The sequence below is a fragment of the Mobula hypostoma genome, chromosome 2 (assembly GCF_963921235.1).
Source record: "Mobula hypostoma chromosome 2, sMobHyp1.1, whole genome shotgun sequence".
Lineage (NCBI taxonomy): Eukaryota > Metazoa > Chordata > Chondrichthyes > Myliobatiformes > Myliobatidae > Mobula > Mobula hypostoma.
In genome coordinates this window covers 124,141,914-124,164,540 of record NC_086098.1, presented here as the reverse complement: position 1 = coordinate 124,164,540, position 22,627 = coordinate 124,141,914, and the positions used below count along the sequence as shown (strand labels likewise).

General features: G+C 43.0%; 1 protein-coding gene across 2 annotated transcripts in view; it reads right to left on the bottom strand.

The window, feature by feature from the left end:
* Nucleotides 1-22,627, bottom strand: part of acbd3 (acyl-Coenzyme A binding domain containing 3) — a 92,003-nt gene that overhangs the window by 27,263 nt on the left and 42,113 nt on the right. For both annotated transcript variants that reach the window (XM_063040600.1, XM_063040601.1), the window contains exons 3-5: nt 11,903-12,043; nt 5,405-5,563; nt 3,356-3,530 (exon numbers count right to left, since the gene is read on the bottom strand). In XM_063040600.1, coding sequence (XP_062896670.1) covers nt 3,356-3,530; nt 5,405-5,563; nt 11,903-12,043 — 475 coding nt within the window. The remainder of the gene's footprint in view (nt 1-3,355; nt 3,531-5,404; nt 5,564-11,902; nt 12,044-22,627) is intronic.

Genomic DNA, 22,627 nt, shown 5'->3' with positions numbered 1-22,627 from the left:
AGCAGAGGTGGAAGAGTATGCCTCATGATCAACTCTTCTTGGTGCATGAATATATCAGTGCTATCCCAATTCTGCTCACCAGAGCTGGAATATCTAGGAGTAAAGCATCATCCTTTTTACTTACCACAGGAGTTCTCTGGTAGCAGTTTACATTCCACCTCAGGCCAATGTCAAGCAGCCTTTAGATGATCTGAGCAATGGGATCAACATGCACGAAACAGCGCACCCTAACACCTTCACCACCGTTTTGGGAGATTTTAACCAGGCCAGTCTGAAAAAATCACTAAGCAATTACCATTAACAGATCACTTGCAATACCAGAGGAAACAACACACTGGACCATTGTTACACCACCATCAAGAACCGTGCTCTTCCATGCCCTCACTTCAGGAATTCTGATTACCTGGTTGTACTTCTACTCCCCGAATATAGGCAGAGACTGAAGACTGCAGCACCAGCAGTGAGAACCGAGAAGGTTTGGACAAGGGACGCACAAGAGCGCCTACAGGATTGCTTTGAATCGGTGGACTGGACTGTACTCACAGGGATTCATCTTTGTTACCAACTTCATTAAAACCTGTGTGGATGAGTGTGTGCCTACAAAGACTTACTGTACATAACCAAACCAAAAGCCATGGATTATCCAGGAGGTACGTTGTCTGCTGAAGGCTAAATCTGTGGCATTCAAGTCTGGCAGCCCAGGCTTGTACCAGAAAACCAGGTATGATTTGCAGAGGGCTATTTCAAGGGTGAAGGGACAATTCCAAACGAGGTTGGAGGAGATATCAGATGCACGGCCACTCTGGCTGGGACTGTAAGACATTACTTCCTACAAAGCGAAACCCAATAGTATGAATGGCAGCGATGCTTCACTACCAGATGAACCCAACACCTTTTATGCTTTGAAAGGGAGAACACAACTACAGCTGTGAAGATGCCTGCTGCACCTGATGACCCTGTGATCTCTGTCTCAGAGGCTGATGTTAGAACGAGAGTGAACCCTTGCAAGGCAGAAGGTCCCAATGGAGTACCTGGTAAGGCTCTGAAAATCTGTGCCAACCAACTAGCGGGAGTATTCAAGGACATTTTCAACCTCTCACTGTTACGGGGTGGAATTTCCCACTTGCTTCAAAAAGGCAACAATTATACCAGTGCCAAAGAAGAATAATGTGGGCTGCCTTATCGACTATTGCCTGGTAGCACTCGCATCGACAGTGATGAAATGCTTTGAGAGGTTGGTTATGACTGGACTGAACTCCTGCCTCAGCAAGGACGGGGCCCCATTGCAATTTGCCTATTGTCACAATACGTCAATTGCAGATGCAATCTCCATGGCTCTCCACATGGCTTTAGACCACCTAGACAACACAAACACCTACGTCAGGATGCTGTTCATCGACTGCAGCTCAGCATTTAATACCATCATTCCCACAATCCTGATTGAGAAGTTGCAGAACCTGGGCCTCTGTACTTCCCTCTGTAGTTGGATCCTCGACTTCCTAACCGGAAGACCACAGTCTGTGCGGATTGGTGATAACATATCCTCTTCGCTGACGATCAACACTGGCACACCTCGGGGGGTGTGCTCAGCCCACTGCTCCACTCTCTGTATACATGAGTGTGACTAGGCATAGCTCAAATACCATCTACAAATTTGCTGACAATACAACCATTGTTGGTAGAATCTCAGGTGGTGACGAGAGGGCGTACAGGAGTGAGATATGCCAACTAGTGGAGTGGTGCCGCAGCAACAAACTGGCACTCAACGTCAGTAAGACAAAAGGGCTGATTGTGGACTTCAGGAAGGGTAAGATGAAGGAACACATACCAATCCTCAAAGAGGAATCAGAAGTGGAGAGAATGAGCAGTTTCAAGTTACTCGGCGTCAAGATCTCTGAGGATCTAACCTGGTCCCAAAATATTGATGTAGTCATAAAGGCGGCAAGACAGCGACTATACTTTATTGAAGGGATTTCGCATGTCAACAAATACACTCAAAACCTTCCATAGTTATACCATTGAGAGCACTGACAGGCTGCATCACTGGTATGGAGGGGCTACTGCACAGGACCAAAAGAAGCTGCAGGAAGTTGTAAATCTAGTCAGCTCCATCTTGGGCACGAGCCTACAAAGTACCCAGGATATCTTCAGGGATCAGTGTCTCAGAAAGGTGGCGTCCATTATTAAGGACCCCCAGCAACCAGGGCATTCCCCTTTCTCACTGTTACCATCAGGTAGGAGGTACAGAAGCCTGAAGGCACACACTCAGCGATTCAGGAACAGCTTCTTCCCCTCTGCCATCCGATTCCTAAATGGACTTTGAAGCTTTGGACACTACCTCACTTTTTTTAAAATATACAGTATTTCTGTTTTTGGACATTGTTTAAAATCTATTCAATATATGTAATTGATTTACTTGTTTATTTATTTTTTTTTTCCCTCTCTTTGCTAGATTATGTATTGCATTGAACTGCTGTTGCTAAGTTAACAAATTTCACGTCACATGCCAGTGATAGTAAACCTGATTCTGATGCAGGACATCAGTATCCTTAAGATTTATTCACAGCCGATCTTGCACAAGACACGCTACAAGTTAAATGTCTAAGGGATGGTTCTGAGAAGGGATGATGGCAAGCTTTCCCCTCTTAATCAACAGCCACAGAATCTAACTACTGTATCCTAGTTGAGACAAGTGGACATGAATTCCACAATACGTATGATTTGTTTGACTCAGTTGCTCCTTAAGAAAATAACACTGAGGATTTCTCATCAACTAGAAAGCAGGATGCTCTAACCATATAGTTTACTCATTTGATTGGGGAAACTACCTGCAGGCTCCACTCCTAATACCAAACTCTTTGACAATTTATGACTTTATGACAATTAGTTTTTAACATGTAGAACTCTAGATGAATTAGATCACGGTAGAAAACCTAATTAGGTCCCAGGAAATACTACTTCGACAACTCTTACTTGTCACTCACCGTATCCCAGTGTTCTCCCTAGCTTTGCCTGAAATCAGTTTGCATTTCACCCTTTCCTTGTCCTTTCCAATTGATTTATTCTCCCACTGCTACCCTGAGTAAGATTACTCCAAACTCTGTCCTTAACACTTTGATGATAATTTGACCCTGCCTGGGACATGAATTTTAATTCAGTCCCCTCAAAATTTAGTGCCCAAATAATTTTAATCATGCCAATTGATGAGAACACTGTCAGTGTGAGCTTAGTAATGATAAAGCAGGAATGACTGTAGAAAGTGATGTGGCATTTGCAAATGACCCTAAAATTAAGGGGATAGTTACTCTTTTTGTTTTGAACCCCTATCCCCTTTGGCTGTCGGGGTCACCCTTACCTGCTGCTGTGCTATCTGCACCTGGTAGAGCTGTTGCATGTATTGTTGGTAGTGCTGCTCTTGAAGCTGGCGAATCAGGAGTTGTTGTTGCTCGAAGTTGCCGGGATACTGCTGGGCTGCATATTGCTGGAACTGCACTGCAGTCTGTGCGTTTAATGCAGCCATTATCTGTTGCCTAAAATCAAAAGTCCACAGAGTAAAGTTCCAGGTTAAAGCTTTATACTTCTTCACAAGGATGCCTGCACTTTTTAACCATTCCTGCCAATTTTCTGCTGGATAAATGCATCATCCAAATGTGGTAACACTAACCACACAGGCCAGGAAGATGCCAGGTTCAGCAATCTCACAATCAGAAGGTTAGAGCCAGAAACTTCCCCAGTCTGAGTTAGGTAGCTCCAGAGGACTCCAAAATGATCCTAAGCAATGGAACAGAAGTCAATCAGGATTCCTGTGTCAAGCACTATTCTACTCAAATGATGGGCCAACAACCCTACTACAGTCACTTTCAAGATTTACATGGAGATAGAAAATTTAGCATTCATTAGTTAAAAGTAACACAAGTTTGGATTTTTATATTGCTGCCATACATGAATACAAAAAAGACTAAAGAAACTAAATAACAGTGGAACATTTGACAGCTATCGACACACAGTACTGATGCCTGTTGGAAAAGGACAAGAGAAGACACTCATATCATAGTCCTAGAGTTATAGAGCCTTCTATGCCCATGCCAATTGTTAACTAACACCTATACCAATCTACACCAGAAAATTGTCCATGCCTTCCAATCCTTGACTATTCAAGTGTTCATGTAAATACTGCTATTACACGTGTTTCAGATTCCAACCACCTTGGTAAAAGAAAGTTCCTTAGACATTGTGGGGCAATGGACCTTTACTATGTTATGCTGTTCCATGTTCTAAGAACCATGTGCTACCTACAGCTTGTAACTTTGCAAGACGTTGCACAAGTAGTTTTTTTTTAGAGATACAGCATGTAATAGTCCTTTGAGCTGCCCCCACCCAGCAAGCTTTGATTAAACCTTAGCCTAATCAAAGAACAATTTATAATGACCAATTAACCTACTAACCAGTACGTCTTTGGACTGTGGAAAGGACTGGTGGACCCAGAGAAAACACACAATTCCACGTGGAGGATGTACAGACTTCTTACAGACGATATCAGAATTGAACAACAATGCCCCGAGCTACAATAACTCACGCTAACTGCTATGTTACCAATTTTTAGTTTCTATTGAAGGAAAACAAAGTAACTGTTGTATAACATCATGTTCCTCAACAACAAAGAGATAACCACTGGGCATTCTTGTACTATCATTTACTAAGATAAATGAGTGGCACAAAAGAGCTTCAGTTATATATTTCACTCAAAACATGATATCACTGGAAACACAGCACAACCACCTAGACCGGTGGTCCCCAACCACCGGGCTGTGGACCGCTACCGGGTCGCAAAGCATGTGCTACCGGGCCGTGAGGAAACAATATGATTTGGCGATATGAAATGATATGAGTCAGCTGCACTTTTCCTCATTCCCTGTCACGCCCACTGTTGAACTTGAACGCACGCGAGGTCATCAGTCGGTCATTAACCTACAACTGCTCGATGAGTAAAAAACAAACGTCGCTTGAGAGTTTCTTTGGAAGAGGTCCTAGACCATTTCCAACAGGCTTATTGAGAAAGAGCCCAGTCATTGGGCTTTTCTTTTGCCTAACAGAAAGATGGTCATGGGATCGAATTCAATTCCTAAGTACATTTTGGTTGAGGTCCCTGGTACAGCAGCGAGAGATGGCAAACTGTGGCACTCTTTATTTCAAGTAAGATACAAAGATCCCATGATTTTAAAACTAATGGGTGCCTACTGGGCAGTGCAGGTTCCATACTTAATAATTCTAAAATAGTTGTCCAAGAACATATTGAAGCAATAATACCAAGTTCAAATTTAACACAAGCAATCCCAAAAATGAAATTAGTATAAAAATAAAGCTCACATTAAAACTAATGAGCTTCATCTGATGAAGACCTTACTTTTGTTGCTCCATTCGAAACCGCTCTTCCTCTAGATTTCTCCGTTCCTCTTCCTCTCGCCTCCTTTTCTCTTCCTCTTCCCTTTTCCTTCGCTCTTCCTCCTGCCGCAAACGCTCTCGTTCCTCTGCCTCCCTATGGCGCCGTTCCTCCTCTTCTCTCCTACAGAGAGGAATTAAGCCACAATTAACTGTAAAACAAGAGCAGTCCCAATGCAAGTGACTGAGTATATTCAGTCTGGAAACAAGCAGGTACATGAGCTATAGACAACCTTTAATATGGTGAAGTCTCCCAGTGCCAGGCAAAGTTATTAGTCAAAGGAATGTCCCCTAATCAAGAGATCCAAGAGGCAGATATTAAGCAGCATCTTAAATGAGACATGTGGAAAGATATAGGAAGGAGATTTACGGTTAAGGCAACTGAGGATATGGCTGTCTACAGTGGAATGAAAGAACTTGTGGATGTGCTACAATTAAATTGTAGGGCTGCAGGAGATAATAGAGTAACATGGCACAGAAACAGGCCCTTCAGTCCAATATGACCATATGAACCAAACTGTTTCCCCACATTTTGCTCATAATCCTCTCAACCTTTCTATCTGTACACCTGTCTTTTAATCCTCTCAAACTTTCCTATCCGTATACCTGTCTTTTAAGTGTTTTAATTGAACCCACCTCTGCCACCTTGTTTCATATAACCACCACCCTATGTAAAAACAAAATGCCCCTTAGATCCCTTTTACACAGATCACAGGGAAGAATGCGAAGACAGACAGAGGAGGGGAAAGTAAGTGTAATGCCCTGGTTAAGAAAATGTTTTATTGTATTTCTACAGCTATGCTGTGAGGTATTTTGATTTTAGCAGTTTTTCTGCAAACGCAGTGTATTCTATTAGTTAAGCTTCATAGACCAGTGTCTTGGCTTCCGCTGAGATAAGAGCATTTGCTCAACCTAGGAATGTGGTGTCAGCCAATTGGGGTTGTCTGGTAACATGCTGTAGCATTCCATCCAGTGGGATGCCAACTCGAGAGAGTTGAGCAGGATCAGATTGCTGAAGAACAATGGCCTGGCTTTGGGTCTTTTGTTGGCAGGTGTTGGAAAATGAAGATGGTGCAGAGCGGAGCATAAGGGAAGATGCCTGCAGAATCTTGCCCAAAGAGGAGACCCCGTTGTAAGAAGTGCTTTGTGTAGACGAATGTTTCCAATGAGGAAGTGCCAATACTCCCGAGTAAGCTCCTGTTTGAAACGGTCATCAAGGAAAGTTGCATGGGGCAGCATTTACACAGCATTCACCACAATTTTCATTCCCTCATTGAAACATTCCAACATTCCTGTTTGGCTGAACCTGAATCATACTGACCCTAGATGTGCATTACTTATTGAAGGTGGTCTTCTCACCGTTGCTTAGGCAATGCTGAGTCACGTGGCTGTTGGCCAGAGTTAGCTAATGAACCAAGTTTGTATGTGCTATGGTGAGAGGGTTACATAAGGGAGAAGGATTGGGCTGGGAATTGGTGGGGTCACAAATGGGGATATACTGTACATGAACCAAATGTAGAGAGGGATAGTACAGCCTAATTCAAGTGGGTACTGAAAGGAAATGGTATTTTACAGCACAAAGAGGAACCAGATGAAATAAAGTGGATGGAACTATACATCTGATTTCTCAATTCTAGGATACCAAATGAAATCCATTATCCATTCTAATTACAACATTGTTTTCTAAAAAATTGATTCTACAGTGACAGACTTCTAAGAATAGAGATTTACAATTACAAAACTTCATGAAAACGAGATACTGCGGAGTTGAGATTTATTTAAAGATCAAGGTGAATAAACTGATCAGCTTACTCAATAAGGTGAAGGTACAACATCAGTTAATTCATGATGGAACTGAATAGGTACATATATTGACAACCTTGTCTTCTAATTTCACTTCTCCCATACCTGCCCATCATTATTCACACCCCTCAGTCCCACCAATCACCTCAGGCCCCAGATGTACCTCTCCTCCCTCTCATCATTATACTGATATCTCCACTCTTAATTCTGATACAGGGTTTTGACCCAAAACATAAAAAATTCCCCCACTCCACTGATGATGTTAAGACTCAATGGTTTCCCGCAGCAGAATATTTGTTGATTGAGATTCCAATTACTTGCAGCCTCTTGGGCCAGGACAACCATAGACCACACCAACTTGGAGGTTCAACCAGTGTGCAAAAGACAATAAATAAATAAATAAATAAGCAATAGATATTGAGATCATGTGATGAAGAGTCCTTGAAAGTGAGTCCATGTGTTGTGGGAACAGTTCAATGATGGGATGAGTTAAGTTATCTCTTCTGGTTCAGGAGTTTGATGCTTGAGGGGTAACAACTATTCCTGAACCTGGAGTGAGAGTCCTGACGTTCCTGTACCACCTTCCTGATGGTAGCAGCAAGGAGAGGGAATGACCTGGGTGGTGGGGGTTCCTGATGACGGATGCTGTTTTCCTGAGACAGTGCTCTGTGTATGTGTGTTCAATAATCGAGAAGGTTTTATTATGATGGATTGGACCGTATCCACCACGTTTTGTTGGATTTTCAGTTCAAGGGCATTGGTGTTTCTTTACAAGGCTGTGATTAAAAGGCACACATCCAACCAAGTCTATAGAAGTCGGTCAAAGTTATAGATGTCATGCCAAATCTTCAGAAACTCCTAAGGAAGTAGAGGCCAGTCTTGCCCATATAGGATTATAATTTTCATTTGATTTGGCAGCTGAGTTCAATAACGCAACTTTGAAACACTAGTTTTCAACAGTTACTTCCATTTGTGATCTCTTTACTAATGCACCCTTGAAACTACAAACCCCATTTCCAGAAAAGTTGGGATATTTTCCAAAATGCAATAAAAACAAAAATCTGTGATATATTAATTCACGTGAACCTTTATTTAACTGAAAAAAGTACAAAGAAAAGATTTTCAATAGTTTTACTGACCAACTTAATTGTATTTTGTAAATATACACAAATTTAGAATTTGATGGCTGTAACACACTCAACAAAAGTTGGGACAGAGTTAAAATAAAATTGAAAAGTGCACAGAAAAGTCATGCTACTGTGACAATTATAGCCACCTGGGGTCGGGAGTACTTCGGAAAACCATTGTCACTCAACACACTCTGTTGCTGCATCCAGAAATGCAACTTGAAACTGTATTACGCAAGGAGGAAGCCATACGTCAACTCTATGCAGAAACGCCGGAGAGTTCTCTGGGCCCGAGCTCATCTCAGATGGACCGAAAGACGGTGGAACCGTGTGCTGTGGTCAGATAAGTCCACATTTCAGCTAGCTTTCGGAAAAAACGGGCGTCGAGTTCTCTGTGCCAAAGATGAAAACGACCATCCAGATTGTTATCAGCGAAAGGTGCAAAAGCCAGCATCTGTGATGGTATGGGGGTGCATCAGTGCCCACGGCATGGGTGAATTGCATGTATGTGAAGGTACCATTGACTCTGAGGTGTATATTAGGATTTTAGAGAGACATATGTTGCCATCAAGGTGACGTCTCTTCCCGGGACGTCCATGCTTATTTCAGCAGGACAATGCCAGACCGCATTCTGCACGGGCTACAACAGCGTGGCTTTGTAGACACAGAGTGCGTGTGCTTGACTAGTCTGCTGCCAGTCCAGATCTATCTCCTATTGAAAATGTATGGCGCATCATGAAGAGGAGAATCAGACAACGGAGACCACAGACTGTTGCGCAGCTGAAGTCTTGTATCAAGCAAGAATGGACAAAATTTCCAATTGCAAATCGACTACAATTAGTATCCTCAGTTCCAAAACGATTAAAAAGTGTTATTAAAAGGAAAGGTGATGTAACACAATGGTAAACATGCCTCTGTCCCAACTTTTGTTGAGTGTGTTGCAGCCATCATATTCTAAATTTGTGTATGTTTACAAAATACAATTAAGTTGGTCAGTAAAACTATTGAAAATCTTTTCTTTGTACTTTTGGCAGTTAAATAAAGGTTCACGTGAATTAACATATCACAGATTTTTGTTTTTATTGCATTTTGGAAAATATCCCAACTTTTCTGGATATGGGGTTTGTAATTCTACCAATGTCCCTATCTTCTGCTTGGGAAGTTCTTACAAATCTAGACCAGGCTAACACAATGTACGAGCAAGGAGTAACTGTTTCACCCACCATTGTTACTCTGCAATTCAATTACAAGACTGATCACTATCTTAATACCATTTACCTCCCTTGGTTTCATAAATTTTAGTTCCCTTCTTAACAAAACTCTTTCAAATGACTCCCAACTTCATCGACTTTTCCCTTTTAACCCATTATGTTCCCCAGTTTAACACACTCTTCCCAAGGTGTCATTTCCAGGTGGAATGCAGAACAACAGGCTCTCTGTACAGCTGTAACATAACATCCTCTATTTGCATTCTAACTCCCTTGAGGTGATAAATCTGGAATCACAAGTCTCCCTATGTTCAGTTCCTGCCAAGGCTAGAATTTATTGTCCTCTAAACACCCAGGCAATCTGACTAGGCTGCCAAGAGTCTAACAGCATGCCTGTTGTTTCTGTAATAAAGCTTCACACCAGTCAGAGCCAGTAACAATTCAGAATTATTTTTCCAAGGGACACTAGTGAAATGCTTCATTTCATTATGGTTAGTAGCCATTTCCACTGAATTTATGTTCGGCAAGCGCCAACAAATAACAAATATAATATTCAGAACTTGAGACATTGGTTCTTTTCACAGCTATCATTGGGCAGGAGATACAGAAGACTGAAGTCCTACACTACTTGGGTACAAGAACAGCTACTTTCCTTCAAGCATTTAGTTGTTCACCCTAAATGTCAAAATGCTAAACACTACAGTTTAGCAACAGTATGATCACTTTGCACTAAAATGGAATTTTTGTTCTAATTGTGCTATTTCCTGCAAAAATTGTGTATCTTTTTGTGAATACTGTGTCTCTAATGCACTGTGCCTGTGATACAGTTGCAAGTAAGCTTTTCATTGGACCTGTGCATACATGTACTTGTACATATGATAATAAACTCAACATTGAATTTTCCTCTAATGTCTAACCTGAAAGGCATTAACACGAATGACTCTGTTGCAAGAAACTACAGAGGACTGTGGACACAGCCTAGCACATCACCGAAACCAGCTTCACCTCCATGAACTGTCTACAGTTCTCACTGCCACAGCAAAGCAACCAACACAGACCCAACCCATCCTGGACATTCCCTCTTCTCACCCAATCCTGTCAGACATAAGATATAAAAGCTAGAAAGCACATACCACCAGGCCCAAGGACAGCTTCCTCTCACGATTATTAGAATATTCATAGACCCTTAGCACAATAAGATGGACTCTTGACCTCACAATCTAGCTTGTTATGGACTGGCTGCAAACAGCCTGGCATGAAGCTCCAATACACAGGATCACAAGAGGCTATATATGGTTGTAGACTCAGCCAGCTCTAGCACAGGCACAACCCTTGCAACCATTGAGGACACCTTCAAGAGGTGCGCATCCAGAAGATGGGATCCATCACCAGGGAGGCCATGCCCTCCTCTTGTTACTTCCATTGGAGAGGAAGTACAGAAACTTGAACACCTACACTCAACGATTTAGGAACAACTTATTCCAGTCCGCCATCAGATTTCCGAAGGGTCTGTGAACACTAACACATTATTCCTTTCTTTTAAGCATTTATTGCAATTTTAATGCCTTTGCACTGCAATGCTGCTGTAAAATAACAAATTTCTTGACATACAAGTCAGTGATAATAAACCTGACTCTGATAGTCTGTCTGGATTGCACTTTCTGAAACAGTGACATTTTGCTCTATAATCTTTTCCCTTTAATTACCTTAATGCACTGTTGCAATGAAATGATCAGTAATGATCGCATACAAAACAATGATTTTCACTGTATCTCAGTATACGTGACAATGATAAACCAATTTACTGCAGCTGATAGTACTGCACCAGCTATTTGTACTCAGGTGCTCAATTGTGTCAACCCTCTCAATTCAGGAAAAGCCATGGCTGATACGTACCATTTACAAAGGAAAACTTTATGAGGCAAGTTATTTTACGCATAGAATAGTAGGTGTCTGGACTGCATTGCCGGGGAAGTGGTGAAAGACACCAATAGCATTTAGACATGCAAATGAACAGAAAGGAATGAAGGAAAAGAGCAGATGGGACTAAAATTCCACTGGCGTCATGGTGAGCATAGACCAGGAGTTTCCATTCTGGGGTCCACGGACCACTCGGTTAATGGCAGGGGCCCATGGCATAAAAGAGGTTGGGAACCCCTGGCATAAACGTCGTAGGCCTATGGGGCTATTTCCATGTTGGTCTGGTCTATATTCTATGAAAGGAAAGATTATAAAAATACACTGCCTTTCTTTATGACTGAAACTTTTTTTTATAAGTATCAAACTATTAGAACTGTGAAGACAGACAACGAATGTTTTTTTTACCTCTTCCTCTCCTGCTCTTCCTTCTCTATCTTATGAGAGGTGACATATGGTTCAAACAGACTGCAGCATTTGTTCACCAAATGAATAAATTCCACCATGGCATTTTCTTTTTTCATGCTTCCAAGGGCAGTCCATTCTCTCCTGAGAATAAAAGGTCCAAATAGACAACTGTCACTGGTCTTATTAAACACAACTTCACAAATACAACAAATTATTCTTAAACTACAGTTACACCATCAGACAATCCCACAACCTGCACTATTAACACCAGAATACATCTTTTTGCAGCAATGTTTGAAATGAAGTGATACTCAGGCACAGCCTTGCCCATTTTGGAGCAGCAAAACCATTGCGATAAATAGAGGACGTTAATCCTTATTCTACTTAAATTAACACCAAAGTAACTTTTAAAACTTACCTGAGCATATCCCAAATTGAATCTCGAAGAACAGCGCCATTAACATGGCAATGAACATTCCTTCCGTTTAGTATTAAGACTTGCAGTGAGGCTTAAGCTCTCAACCTTATGTGCCTCGGAGGCAAGGGTTTATAAACTGAGTCAGGCTGATGGCAGAATCAAAGTTATTTATAATACTAAACACATTATTAATTATAAGACCACCTGCCATTTCACCATCCATTGCAGAAATAAGTAAAAATCTCCTGACTTTAACCAGCAAGGTTCAGTGCTTCTAATTCTCCTTTCCACCACTGAATGTATCTGGTCCTGTGAATCCAAAGGTAGTCTTCAGTTTAATTCTTCTACCACCCACACCAAAAAAAAAATCTGAAGTACTTCAACCGCATCCCTCCAAGACTGCTTTTTTCCCCGAGTCTAACAGGGTCTGAGGAACAGGAGGCCAGTTTGCCCAGCAATGTGCAACCCCATTAATCAGGAATACTCAAACAACAGGAATTCTGCAGATGCTGGAAATACAAGCAACACACATCAAAGTTGCTGGTGAACGCAGCAGGCCAGGCAGCATCTCTAGGAAGAGGTGCAGTCGACGCTTTAGGCCAAGACCCTTCATCAGGACTAACTGAAGGAAGAGCTAGTAAGAGATTTGAAAGTGGGAGGGGGAGATCCAAAATGATAGGAGAAGACAGGAGGGGGAGGGATGGAGCCAAGAGCTGGACAGGTGATTGGCAAAAGGGATACAAGAGGATCATGGGACAGGAGGCCCAGGAAGAAAGACAAGGCGGGGGGGGGGCGGGGACCCAGAGGATGGGCAAGGGGTATAGTCAGAGGGACAGAGGGAGAAAAAGGAGTGAGAGAAAGAATGTGTGTATAAAAATAAGTAACAGATGGGGTACGAGGGGGAGGTGGGGCATTAGCGGAAGTTAGAGAAGTCGATGTTCTTGCCATCAGGTTGGAGGCTACCCAGACGGAATACAAGGTGTTGTTCCTCCAACCTGAGTGTGGCTTCATCTTTACAGTAGAGGAGGCCGTGGATAGACATGTCAGAATAGGAATGGGATGTGGAATTAAAATGTGTGGCCACTGGGAGATCCTGCTTTCTCTGGCGGACAGAGCGTAGGTGTTCAGCAAAGCGGTCTCCCAGTCTGCGTCGGGTCTCGCCAATATATAAAAGGCCACATCGGGAGCAGCAGACGCAGTATATCACCCCAGCCGACTCACAGGTGAAGTGTCGTCTCACCTGGAAGGACTGTTTGGGGCCCTGAATGGTGGTAAGAAGGAAGTGTAAGGGCATGTGTAGCACTTGTTCCGCTTACACGGATAAGTGCCAGGAGGGAGATCAGTGGGGAGGGATGGGGGGGACGAATGGACAAGGGAGTCGTGTAGGGAGCGATCCCTGCGGAAAGTGGGGGGGGGGAGGGAAAGATGTGCTTAGTGGTGGGATCCCGTTGGAGGTGGCGGAAGTTACGGAGAATAATATGTCGGACCCGGAGGCTGATGGGGTGGTAGGTGAGGACCAGGGGAACCCTATTCCTAGTGGGGTGGCGGGAGGATGGAGTGAGAGCAGATGTACGTGAAATGGGGGAGATGTGTTTAAGAGCAGAGTTGATAGTGGAGGAAGGGAAGACCCTTTCTTTAAAAAAAAGACATCTCCCTCGTCCTAGAATGAAAAGCCTCATCCTGAGAGCAGATGCGGCGGAGACAGAGGAATTGCGAGAAGGGGATGGCGTTTTTGCAAGAGACAGGGTGAGAAGAGGGATAGTCCAGATAGCTGTGAGAGTCAGTAGGCTTATAGTAGACATCAGTGGATAAGCTGTCTCCAGAGACAGAGACAGAGACAGAAAGATCTAGAAAGGGGAGGGAGGTGTCGGAAATGGACCAGGTAAACTTGAGGGCAGGGTGAAAGTTGGAGGCAAAGTTAATAAAGTCAACGAGCTCTGCATGCGTGCAGGAAGTAGCGCCAATGCAGTCGTCGATGTAGCGAAGGAAAAGTGGGGGAATCAGGAATACTGGCAGGTGTCACACTTTAAAAAACATTCAGAGCCATCATAAACACACGCGTACACACACAGTACTTGGTACCAAATAAGCAGACATTGCTCATAACTCTGATGAAGGACCTAGGTTCAAAACATCGACCCTTTATTGCTTTCTATAGATGCTGCCTGACCTGCTGAGTTCTTCCAGCATTGTGTGTGTGCTGTTCAGGATTTTCAGTATCTGCAGAATCTCTTGCAGCTTTTTACATTACTCCTATTCTCTTCCTCCCCCAGCTGGCCAGTTCTTGTTTCACCCATTTCCCTCACTTTTTTTTAATCCTGGCTATCTTCACTCTTTCGAGTCTCGATGAAAGGTCTCAAATTGAAATGTTAACTGTCCATTTCCCTCCACAGATGTTGCCTGAGCTGTCAAGTTGCTCCAGCAATTTGCGTTAAACTAGAGGTTTCCACATCTTCTTCTGGGGTTGAGAACTTAACCCCAGTATAGAGGGTACTGGCACAATAAATAAATATACATACATACACACAGACACACACACACACACACTTATTTATTTAATTGAGCACACATATACACACACACACACACACACACACAAACACATTTGACAGTTCTCTGTCAAATGTTTGTGGTGTTCAAGCCCAACCCTAGAAACTTCAACATCTAGACAGGGATATTATAGGGCCAGTGGAAAATCAGAGGAACCGTTAGACGTCTTGTCATTGCCAGCTCTCTCACAAACCAAAAGATTAGTCTACTGTATTTTACATGGAGCAAGGGTCATATCCTTCTAACCTTGGCTGATATTTGCCACTCAATCACTAAAAGATTCTCTTGCATTTACAAACAAGAGAACATCTGCAGATGCTGGAAATCTAAGCAACACACACAAAATGCAAGAGGAACTCAACAGGCCAGGCAGCACCTATTGAAAAGAGTCAGGTCACTTGCCTGAGTGCTACTGGTACCATGTAACCCAGTACTACCTGTCACATGCTCGGGTGGTTGGCAACTAAACCGGCTCCCCCACCAGGCTTGCCTGGTGAAGAGAGTGGGTAGACACCCTGCACGACAAAAAACAAGACCTGTCAAAGGGCAGATGAACCCTCTCGTAGGGTCAACGGCCATCTAGCAAACAGGTGTTGTGAAGCGCAGAAAGGGCATTCCTTGCATCGAAGCTTGGTCTGGCCATTCACTGCAACAGAACTTCCCCTAGCCGTCTTGGACTCCACCATGCCACTGGATCTGGGAAGGGATATCAACAGTGTGGGTCCGGACCTGTGCAACCTCCTACTCACCTAAAATCCACTCACGCACACGCTGTTCCTTTCTGAGGAGTGGGGTACCACCCCACTAACTGACTGAAAGGAACCATCATCATCCTATGGGGGGGGAGAGGGGGAGAGGGGGAGAGGGGGGAGGGGGAGGGGGGAGGGGGGGAGGGAGAGGGGGGAGGGAGAGGGGGGAGGGAGAGGGGGGAGGGAGAGGGGGGAGGAGAGAGGGAGAGGGGGAGAGGGAGAGGGAGAGAGAGAGAGAGAGAGGGAGAGGGAGAGGGAGAGGGAGAGGGAGAGGGAGAGGGAGAGAGAGAGAGATGCAAAAGAGTACAGTCGATGTTTCGAGCAGAGACCCTTCAACAGGACTATGCATTTGTAGGAGTGCGCAATGATAGGATGGCACAGTGGTGCAGCTGTTAGAGCTGCTGAGTCACAGCAATGCAGGTTCAATACTGACATGCTAGTGCAGAGCCTGCATGTTTACTCTAGGACTGTGTGGGTTCCTCTACATACCGTGAAGTGTCTCTGCTATATAGGGCAAGTGGTAGAATCTGAGGAAAATTGATTGGAACGTGTATCATAATGATAGGTACAGACCAAATGAGTTACAAGCAACACACGTAAAAATTGCTAGTGAACGCAGCAGGGCAGGCAGCATCTATAGGAAGAGGGACAGTCGACATTGCGGGCCGAGACCCTTCGTCAGGACTAACTGAAAGAAGAGATAGTAAGAGATTTTGTTTCCATGCTATATGACTCTAACATTGCTTATTAAATCTTTTCCTGTAATGTCTATTCTAATATATTACAGAAATAAAAGTTGTGAAAAACACTACCTGTACCTTAAAACTCTGATTAAATATGCTTTATTAATCTTCCATGGAATGCACCAAGAAATGAGTCAGTAGCCAATTGCTCTTATCCAAATACTCACTAGGATACAGCTGTTTCCTCTATTTTGTCTGCTTGTTGCAAATTATAGTTTGAGAGATTAAGTTAGAGATTAGGACTGGGATGGGGAATTATGGGAACAAGGCAGTGGAACTAAGAAAGGAAACGTAAATAGAAGCCAGTTTGGCATACAAATTATGACAGCAAGCTCCTGATGCAAAATCCTCTGTCCTCGGGTATAGTTCTGACGTTATTATGACAAAAGCAGTGAAGATGTCAAATCAGACTCCACGCAGTACTGGTAAGGAATAAACAGCTCTGAGTTAAGTTTACTTTGTGCCACAAGTAGTGCCTCAAGGATTGATAGTTCTTGCAGGAACTGATAATCAGAGGATTTTTGCTGTTTTACACAATAATGCCACTGTTTTCCTTTCTCAGAATAACTGTACTAAAGCCCTGAGGTTGTTGCTTGTGAAAACAAATCTGATGCAGTTCCTAATGGAAACTGGCAGTTAAGTGCTTCATGATGTCCCGAGGTTGTAAAAGACTTTATACAAGTTTACGTGTACTTCCCGCTTCACTTCCTACATAAACACAAATGCAGATCACTATTATTATGTAAGTAATATCATTTTGCCTTCACCAGCATGGTTTGGAACTCCCTCATCATTCCTGCTCTCAAAGTCTGCTAGCTCTATTTTAGAAGTGAGGATAGAAGAAAACCCACAGAACAGCAAAATTATGAAATGTCTCTAAATCAGAGGTGCCTGAAAACTTGGGGGTCTGTTAAATTCAACAATGCAGCAAGGACATCATCAGGTTCCATCATTATGCATTCCCAACATTCATCATAACACATCTGCCCCACCCTCATCCCTACCCACTTCCTCTACTAAAGACATAGACTGAGTGAAATATGAGGTCCCAGCTGAGTACAAAGTAAATTAAAATTATGACACGTCAACTGAACACTCAGTCAAGGTGGTCTAGGCCGGTATTTTTCTTTCTCCTTGAGTTTCCTTCAACACAACTTTACCAAGTCATATCAAGATGCGGTTCTATTGCAATTTTTTAATTCTCATCTAGCTTGTCATTATGTAAACACAATAAAACAAGAGTGGTAGACCAGCTTTAGTGGTTTTTCTCTATGGATCACTACAAACTGCATAGACGCTATAGTGCCTCTGACAAAGCAGCATTCTTAAACAATGTAATGGAGTGCTAGGAGTAGACTTTCTGTCTGTATCCGAGGATAGGGGTTCCACAGTAATGTTCTGAACAAGTGCTGAACTGAACTAACAGATCATTTATAACCAGGATTAGGACATTCATAGACACAATCAAGACATAAATGCAGTACTTTCCCTTTTACAAAACCTTGAAACATCACCTTCGATTTAAAAGGATAACTGTTTCAATGATGATTTGCAGTTTTCCTGAAATAAAAATAGTTATATTAAATAAAACAGTTAACTGTGAATTGTAAATATAAGTTAACTGTGAATTTGAGGGATGTCCATTTTTAGCAGAGATGAGGAAAACTTTCTTTAGTCAGAGAGTGGTGAATCCGTGGGATTCATTGCCACAGACAGGATGTCATTTGGTATATTTAAAGCAGAAGCTGAAAGATTCTTCATTAATCAGGGAGTGAAATGTTGTGGGAAGAAGGCAGGAAATGGGGTTAAGAGGGATAATAAATCAGCCGCAATGAAATGATGGAGCAGACGTGATAGAAATAACTGGCCTAATTCTGCTCCCAAGTCTTGTGATCTTATAATGCTATCTACGTAACACAGAGTTCCAGCTATTTACCTAGAAAGGTAGCCTGACTGTTACACTTTCGGTTTTATAATCTCTTCTGTACATGTAGGAAGTAAAAAACCAAAATAATGGAGATTTTTGTTTCTACTCTCTTTTAAAGTGATGGAAATAGGAGTTCTTGTCAATAATAATGAGGTAATGAGTTGACCCAGTGTTCTACAATGGTCGCAATAAGATATCTGAAAGAGCATATTACACTCACTATAAATATATTAAGCCATGAGCACCAAAATGTTCTTTCAAAGTACAGTAGGGCATTGTTGACCACATTTATTCTTTCATCTCAAATGGATCAGTTGGTAAATTTTGCTGCCCAGAGACAAGTGCACTGTTGAGATGCTGTTAATATTCCCAGGAAATCTTAGCAGTATATGAACTGACTTTCAAGTGCAGTTTACGTACCAAGTGCATGTGCACACTGATATATACACACACACACACACACTCACTCACCCCCCCACACACACACACTCACCCTCCACACACACTCACCCCCACACCCACACCCCCACACACACTCATCCCCACACCCCCACACACACACCCCCCCACACCCACACACTCACTCACACTCACCCCCACACACACACACACACACACACACACACACACACTTACACTCTCACACACCCACACCCTCACTCACTCACTCACTCACACACTCCTGTCTGCCTTGTACAAAGGCACTGGAGCAAATTATAACACTTAGCACTGGTGACAAAGATACTGTTCACGGTTTACAATTCTGCTCCTTTTTGTATGACAATTTTAATTCCATTTCTATACTTTTAACAAGTGTAAGAGAGATGGTTTCCTTCTGAGTCTCACTATTCTAATTTGGAAATATCAGTTTCTTCAGCTTCACTGGATATATACCTTTGCTTCATCTCTATCCTCTTCTTTTCTTTATGACATGAATGCAATAGAATAGGTCTCCGCAATGCTACAAAAGACATGAAAATTATAATACACCAGAAGGACTGGTCTCCATCACGTTTTTCTCAACATGACCTTTCTCCAACTAATCCATAGCAGTGAAACTGCACCGGGAGGAATGTGTGCTCTTTTGGCTGTCTTATTATAGGAGTGACATCATTAAATTGGAAAAAGGGCAGAGCAGATTTAGGAGGATGCTGCCTGAACTCGAGGGCTTAAGTTATTGGGGAAGGTTGGGCAGGTTAGGACTTGATTCCTTGAAACATAAGGAATTGAGGGGTGACCATACTGTGCTGTATAAATCATGAGGGGTACAAAAAGTGTAAATGTACATACTCTGTCTTCAGGGAAGGGAAACTAAAAACTGGAGGGAAAAGTAAGGTAAGAGAGGAAAAATTTTAAAGGGTCTCAAGGGGTCTTAATGCAGAGGGTTTTGTGTATGTGAATGGAGCCGCCACTGGAAGTGGGTGAGGAGGTATAATAATATTTAAGACATTTGGGTAAGTACATGAACAGGAGGAGTTTAGAGCAATAGGAGCCAAACCTGTGTAAATAGGAATAAGCTAGTGGCATCAAGGTCAGCAAAGATGAGTTGGTCCTAAGGGTCTGTTTCAATGATGTCTGACTCTAATCTTTCTATGTCTTTCCCTTCCTTCCATGTTTGCGATATAAATAATACATACATTTTCTACATAAATGGCATTTTGAAAGGGTATGTGAAGATGTATTAAGATTCAGTAAAATGCAAATATGTTTTGAAGATAAATCTGTTAATCAGTTCAGTTCATATGGAGCATGTGGCTTTGTTGACTCCATTTAAAAATATGACCACGGGGTACTTAAGTCAACTGTCCAGTAAACAGATTCTTCAATGGCAACATCCGAATTCTGACCTCCACCAAGTAGGTCACAGCAGCACAGCTGGTTGAGCTACTGCTTCACAGCTTAAATCCTGACCATAGGTGCTGCTCAGATTCTTCACATTCTGCTAGTACATGTGGGTCTCCTCACTCATCCCAAAGACATGCAGGATAGGCCAATAGTTACTATAAATTATTCCATGTGTGGGTGGGAGCGGTGTGGGAAATTGATGGGAATATGGGAGAACAAAACAGCATTAGTATAGGATGAGTGTAAATGGATGATTTATGGCTGACACTTACTCGATGGGTTACTTTACTGTCGCCAAACAATTGATACTAGAGCGTACAATCATCACAGCGATATTTGATTCTGCGCTTTGCGCTCCCTGGAGTACAAATCGATAGTAAATAGTAAAAATTTAAATTATAAATCATAAATAGAAAATAGAAAAGGGAAAGTAAGGTAGTGCAAAAAACCGAGAGGTAGGTCCAGATATTTGGAGGGTACGGCCCAGATCCAGGTCAGGATCTGTTCAGCAGTCTTATCACAGTTGGAAAGAAGCTGTTCCCAAATCTGGCCGTACAAGTCTTCAAGCTCCTGAGCCTTCTCCAGGAGGGAAGAGGGACGAAAAGTGTGTTGGCTGGGTGGGTCGTGTCCTTGATTATCCTGGCAGTACTGCTCCGACAGCATGCGGTGTAAAGTGAGTCCAAGGATGGAAGACTGGTTTGTGTGATGTTCACAATCTTCTGCAGCTTCTTCCGGTCTTGGACAGGACAAATTCCATACCAGGTTGTGATGCACTCTAGAAGAATGCTTTCTACGGTGCATCTATAAAAATTAGTGAGGGTTTTAGGGGACAGGCCAAATTTCTTCAGCTTTCTCAGGAAGTAAAGGCACTGGTGGGCCTTCTTGGCAGTGAACTCTGCTTGGTTGGACAAATCAAGTCATTTGTGATATTGACCCCGAGGAACTTAAGGCTTTTGACCTGTTCCACTTGTGCACCACCAATGTAAATGGGGTCATGCGGTCCGCTACTCCTTCTGAAGTCAACAACCAATTCCTTTGTCTTGCTGACATTGAGGGATAATTTATTGTCTTCGCACCATGCCACCAGGTTCTTAATTTCCTCTCTGTACTCAAACTCATCATTACCCGAGATACGGCCTACAATTGTGGTGTCATCAGCAAACTTATATATTGAGTTCGATGGAAACTTGGCTACACATTCATGGGTGTACAGTGAGTACAGCAGGGAGCTGAGTACACAGCCTTGTGGGGCACCGGTGCTCAGAGTGATTGTAGAGGAGAGCTCGTCCCCTATTTTTACAGCCTGGGTCCTGTCTGTGAGGAAGTTGAAGATCCAGCTGCAGATCTGAGTGCTAAGGCCCAGGTTCCAGAGCTTAGGAATCAGTTTATTTGGAATGATGGTATTAAAGGCAGAGCTGTAGTCAATGAAAAGGAGCCTTACATATGCGTCTTTATTCTCCAGGTGTTCTAAGGAGGAATGCAGGGCCAGAGAGATGGCATCTGCCGTTGACCTGTTGCTCCGGTAGGCAAATTGCAAAGCATCGAGGTTGACCGGTAGGCTGTGGTTGATGTGTGCCATAACCAATCTCTCGAAGCATTTCATAGCAAGTGATGTCAGAGCCACAGGTCGATCGTCATTCAGGCATGCCACCTTGCTCTCCTTCGGCACTGGGATTATCATTGCCTTCTTAAAACATGAGGGGATCTTAGACTGAAGCAAGGAGCAGTGGAAGATATCAGCAAACACTCCAGCTAGCTCGCTTGCACAGGCCTGGAGAACCCGTCCCAGGACGCCATCTGGGCCCGTCGCCTTCCTTGGATTTATCTTCAGGAAGGCCCTTCTAACATCCTCCTCGGTGACGATGAACCTCGAGTTCACCCGGAGGGAGCGGGACGCTCCTCTTCTGTTCGAATCTTGCATAGAATACATTAAGTTCATCAGGAAGAGAAGCACTAGAGTTACTGATATTCCCAGCCTTTTCTTTGCGCTCAGTGATCTCATTTAGACCTTGCCATAGTCTACCGGCATCCCTCTAGTTAGCCTGGGCTTACTTCCAAGCTGTATGATTCTTGGTCTTTAGTACGAATGCAACAAGCATGTGGCAAGCAACATCAGCCGCAGGCATTAATATCCAGGCTTGGAAATGGAACTATCACTGGGTCCCTCCCCACCAGTACTGTGCCTTACCCAGAAGGACTGCAACAATGCAAGGCAGTACACAACCAGCTTCTTCAAGACGATGGTGTTGTGGAATTGTGTGATAAAGGCAGTGATGATGTAAGCATGTGTTGCTAATAATGAATATCAAAATAAAAGCAGAGACAATGGTTGAGAAAGGAAAAATAAAGGCTGTTAGGTAGATGGTGAGGAAAAGAATAATTGAAAGATTATACATTTAAAGAAAAAGGTTTTGTATGATTTTAATAAAATAATTATAATAGAATTTGAAAGTAGCAAGCAACACAGCATATCAGATAGCATCTAATGGGTTA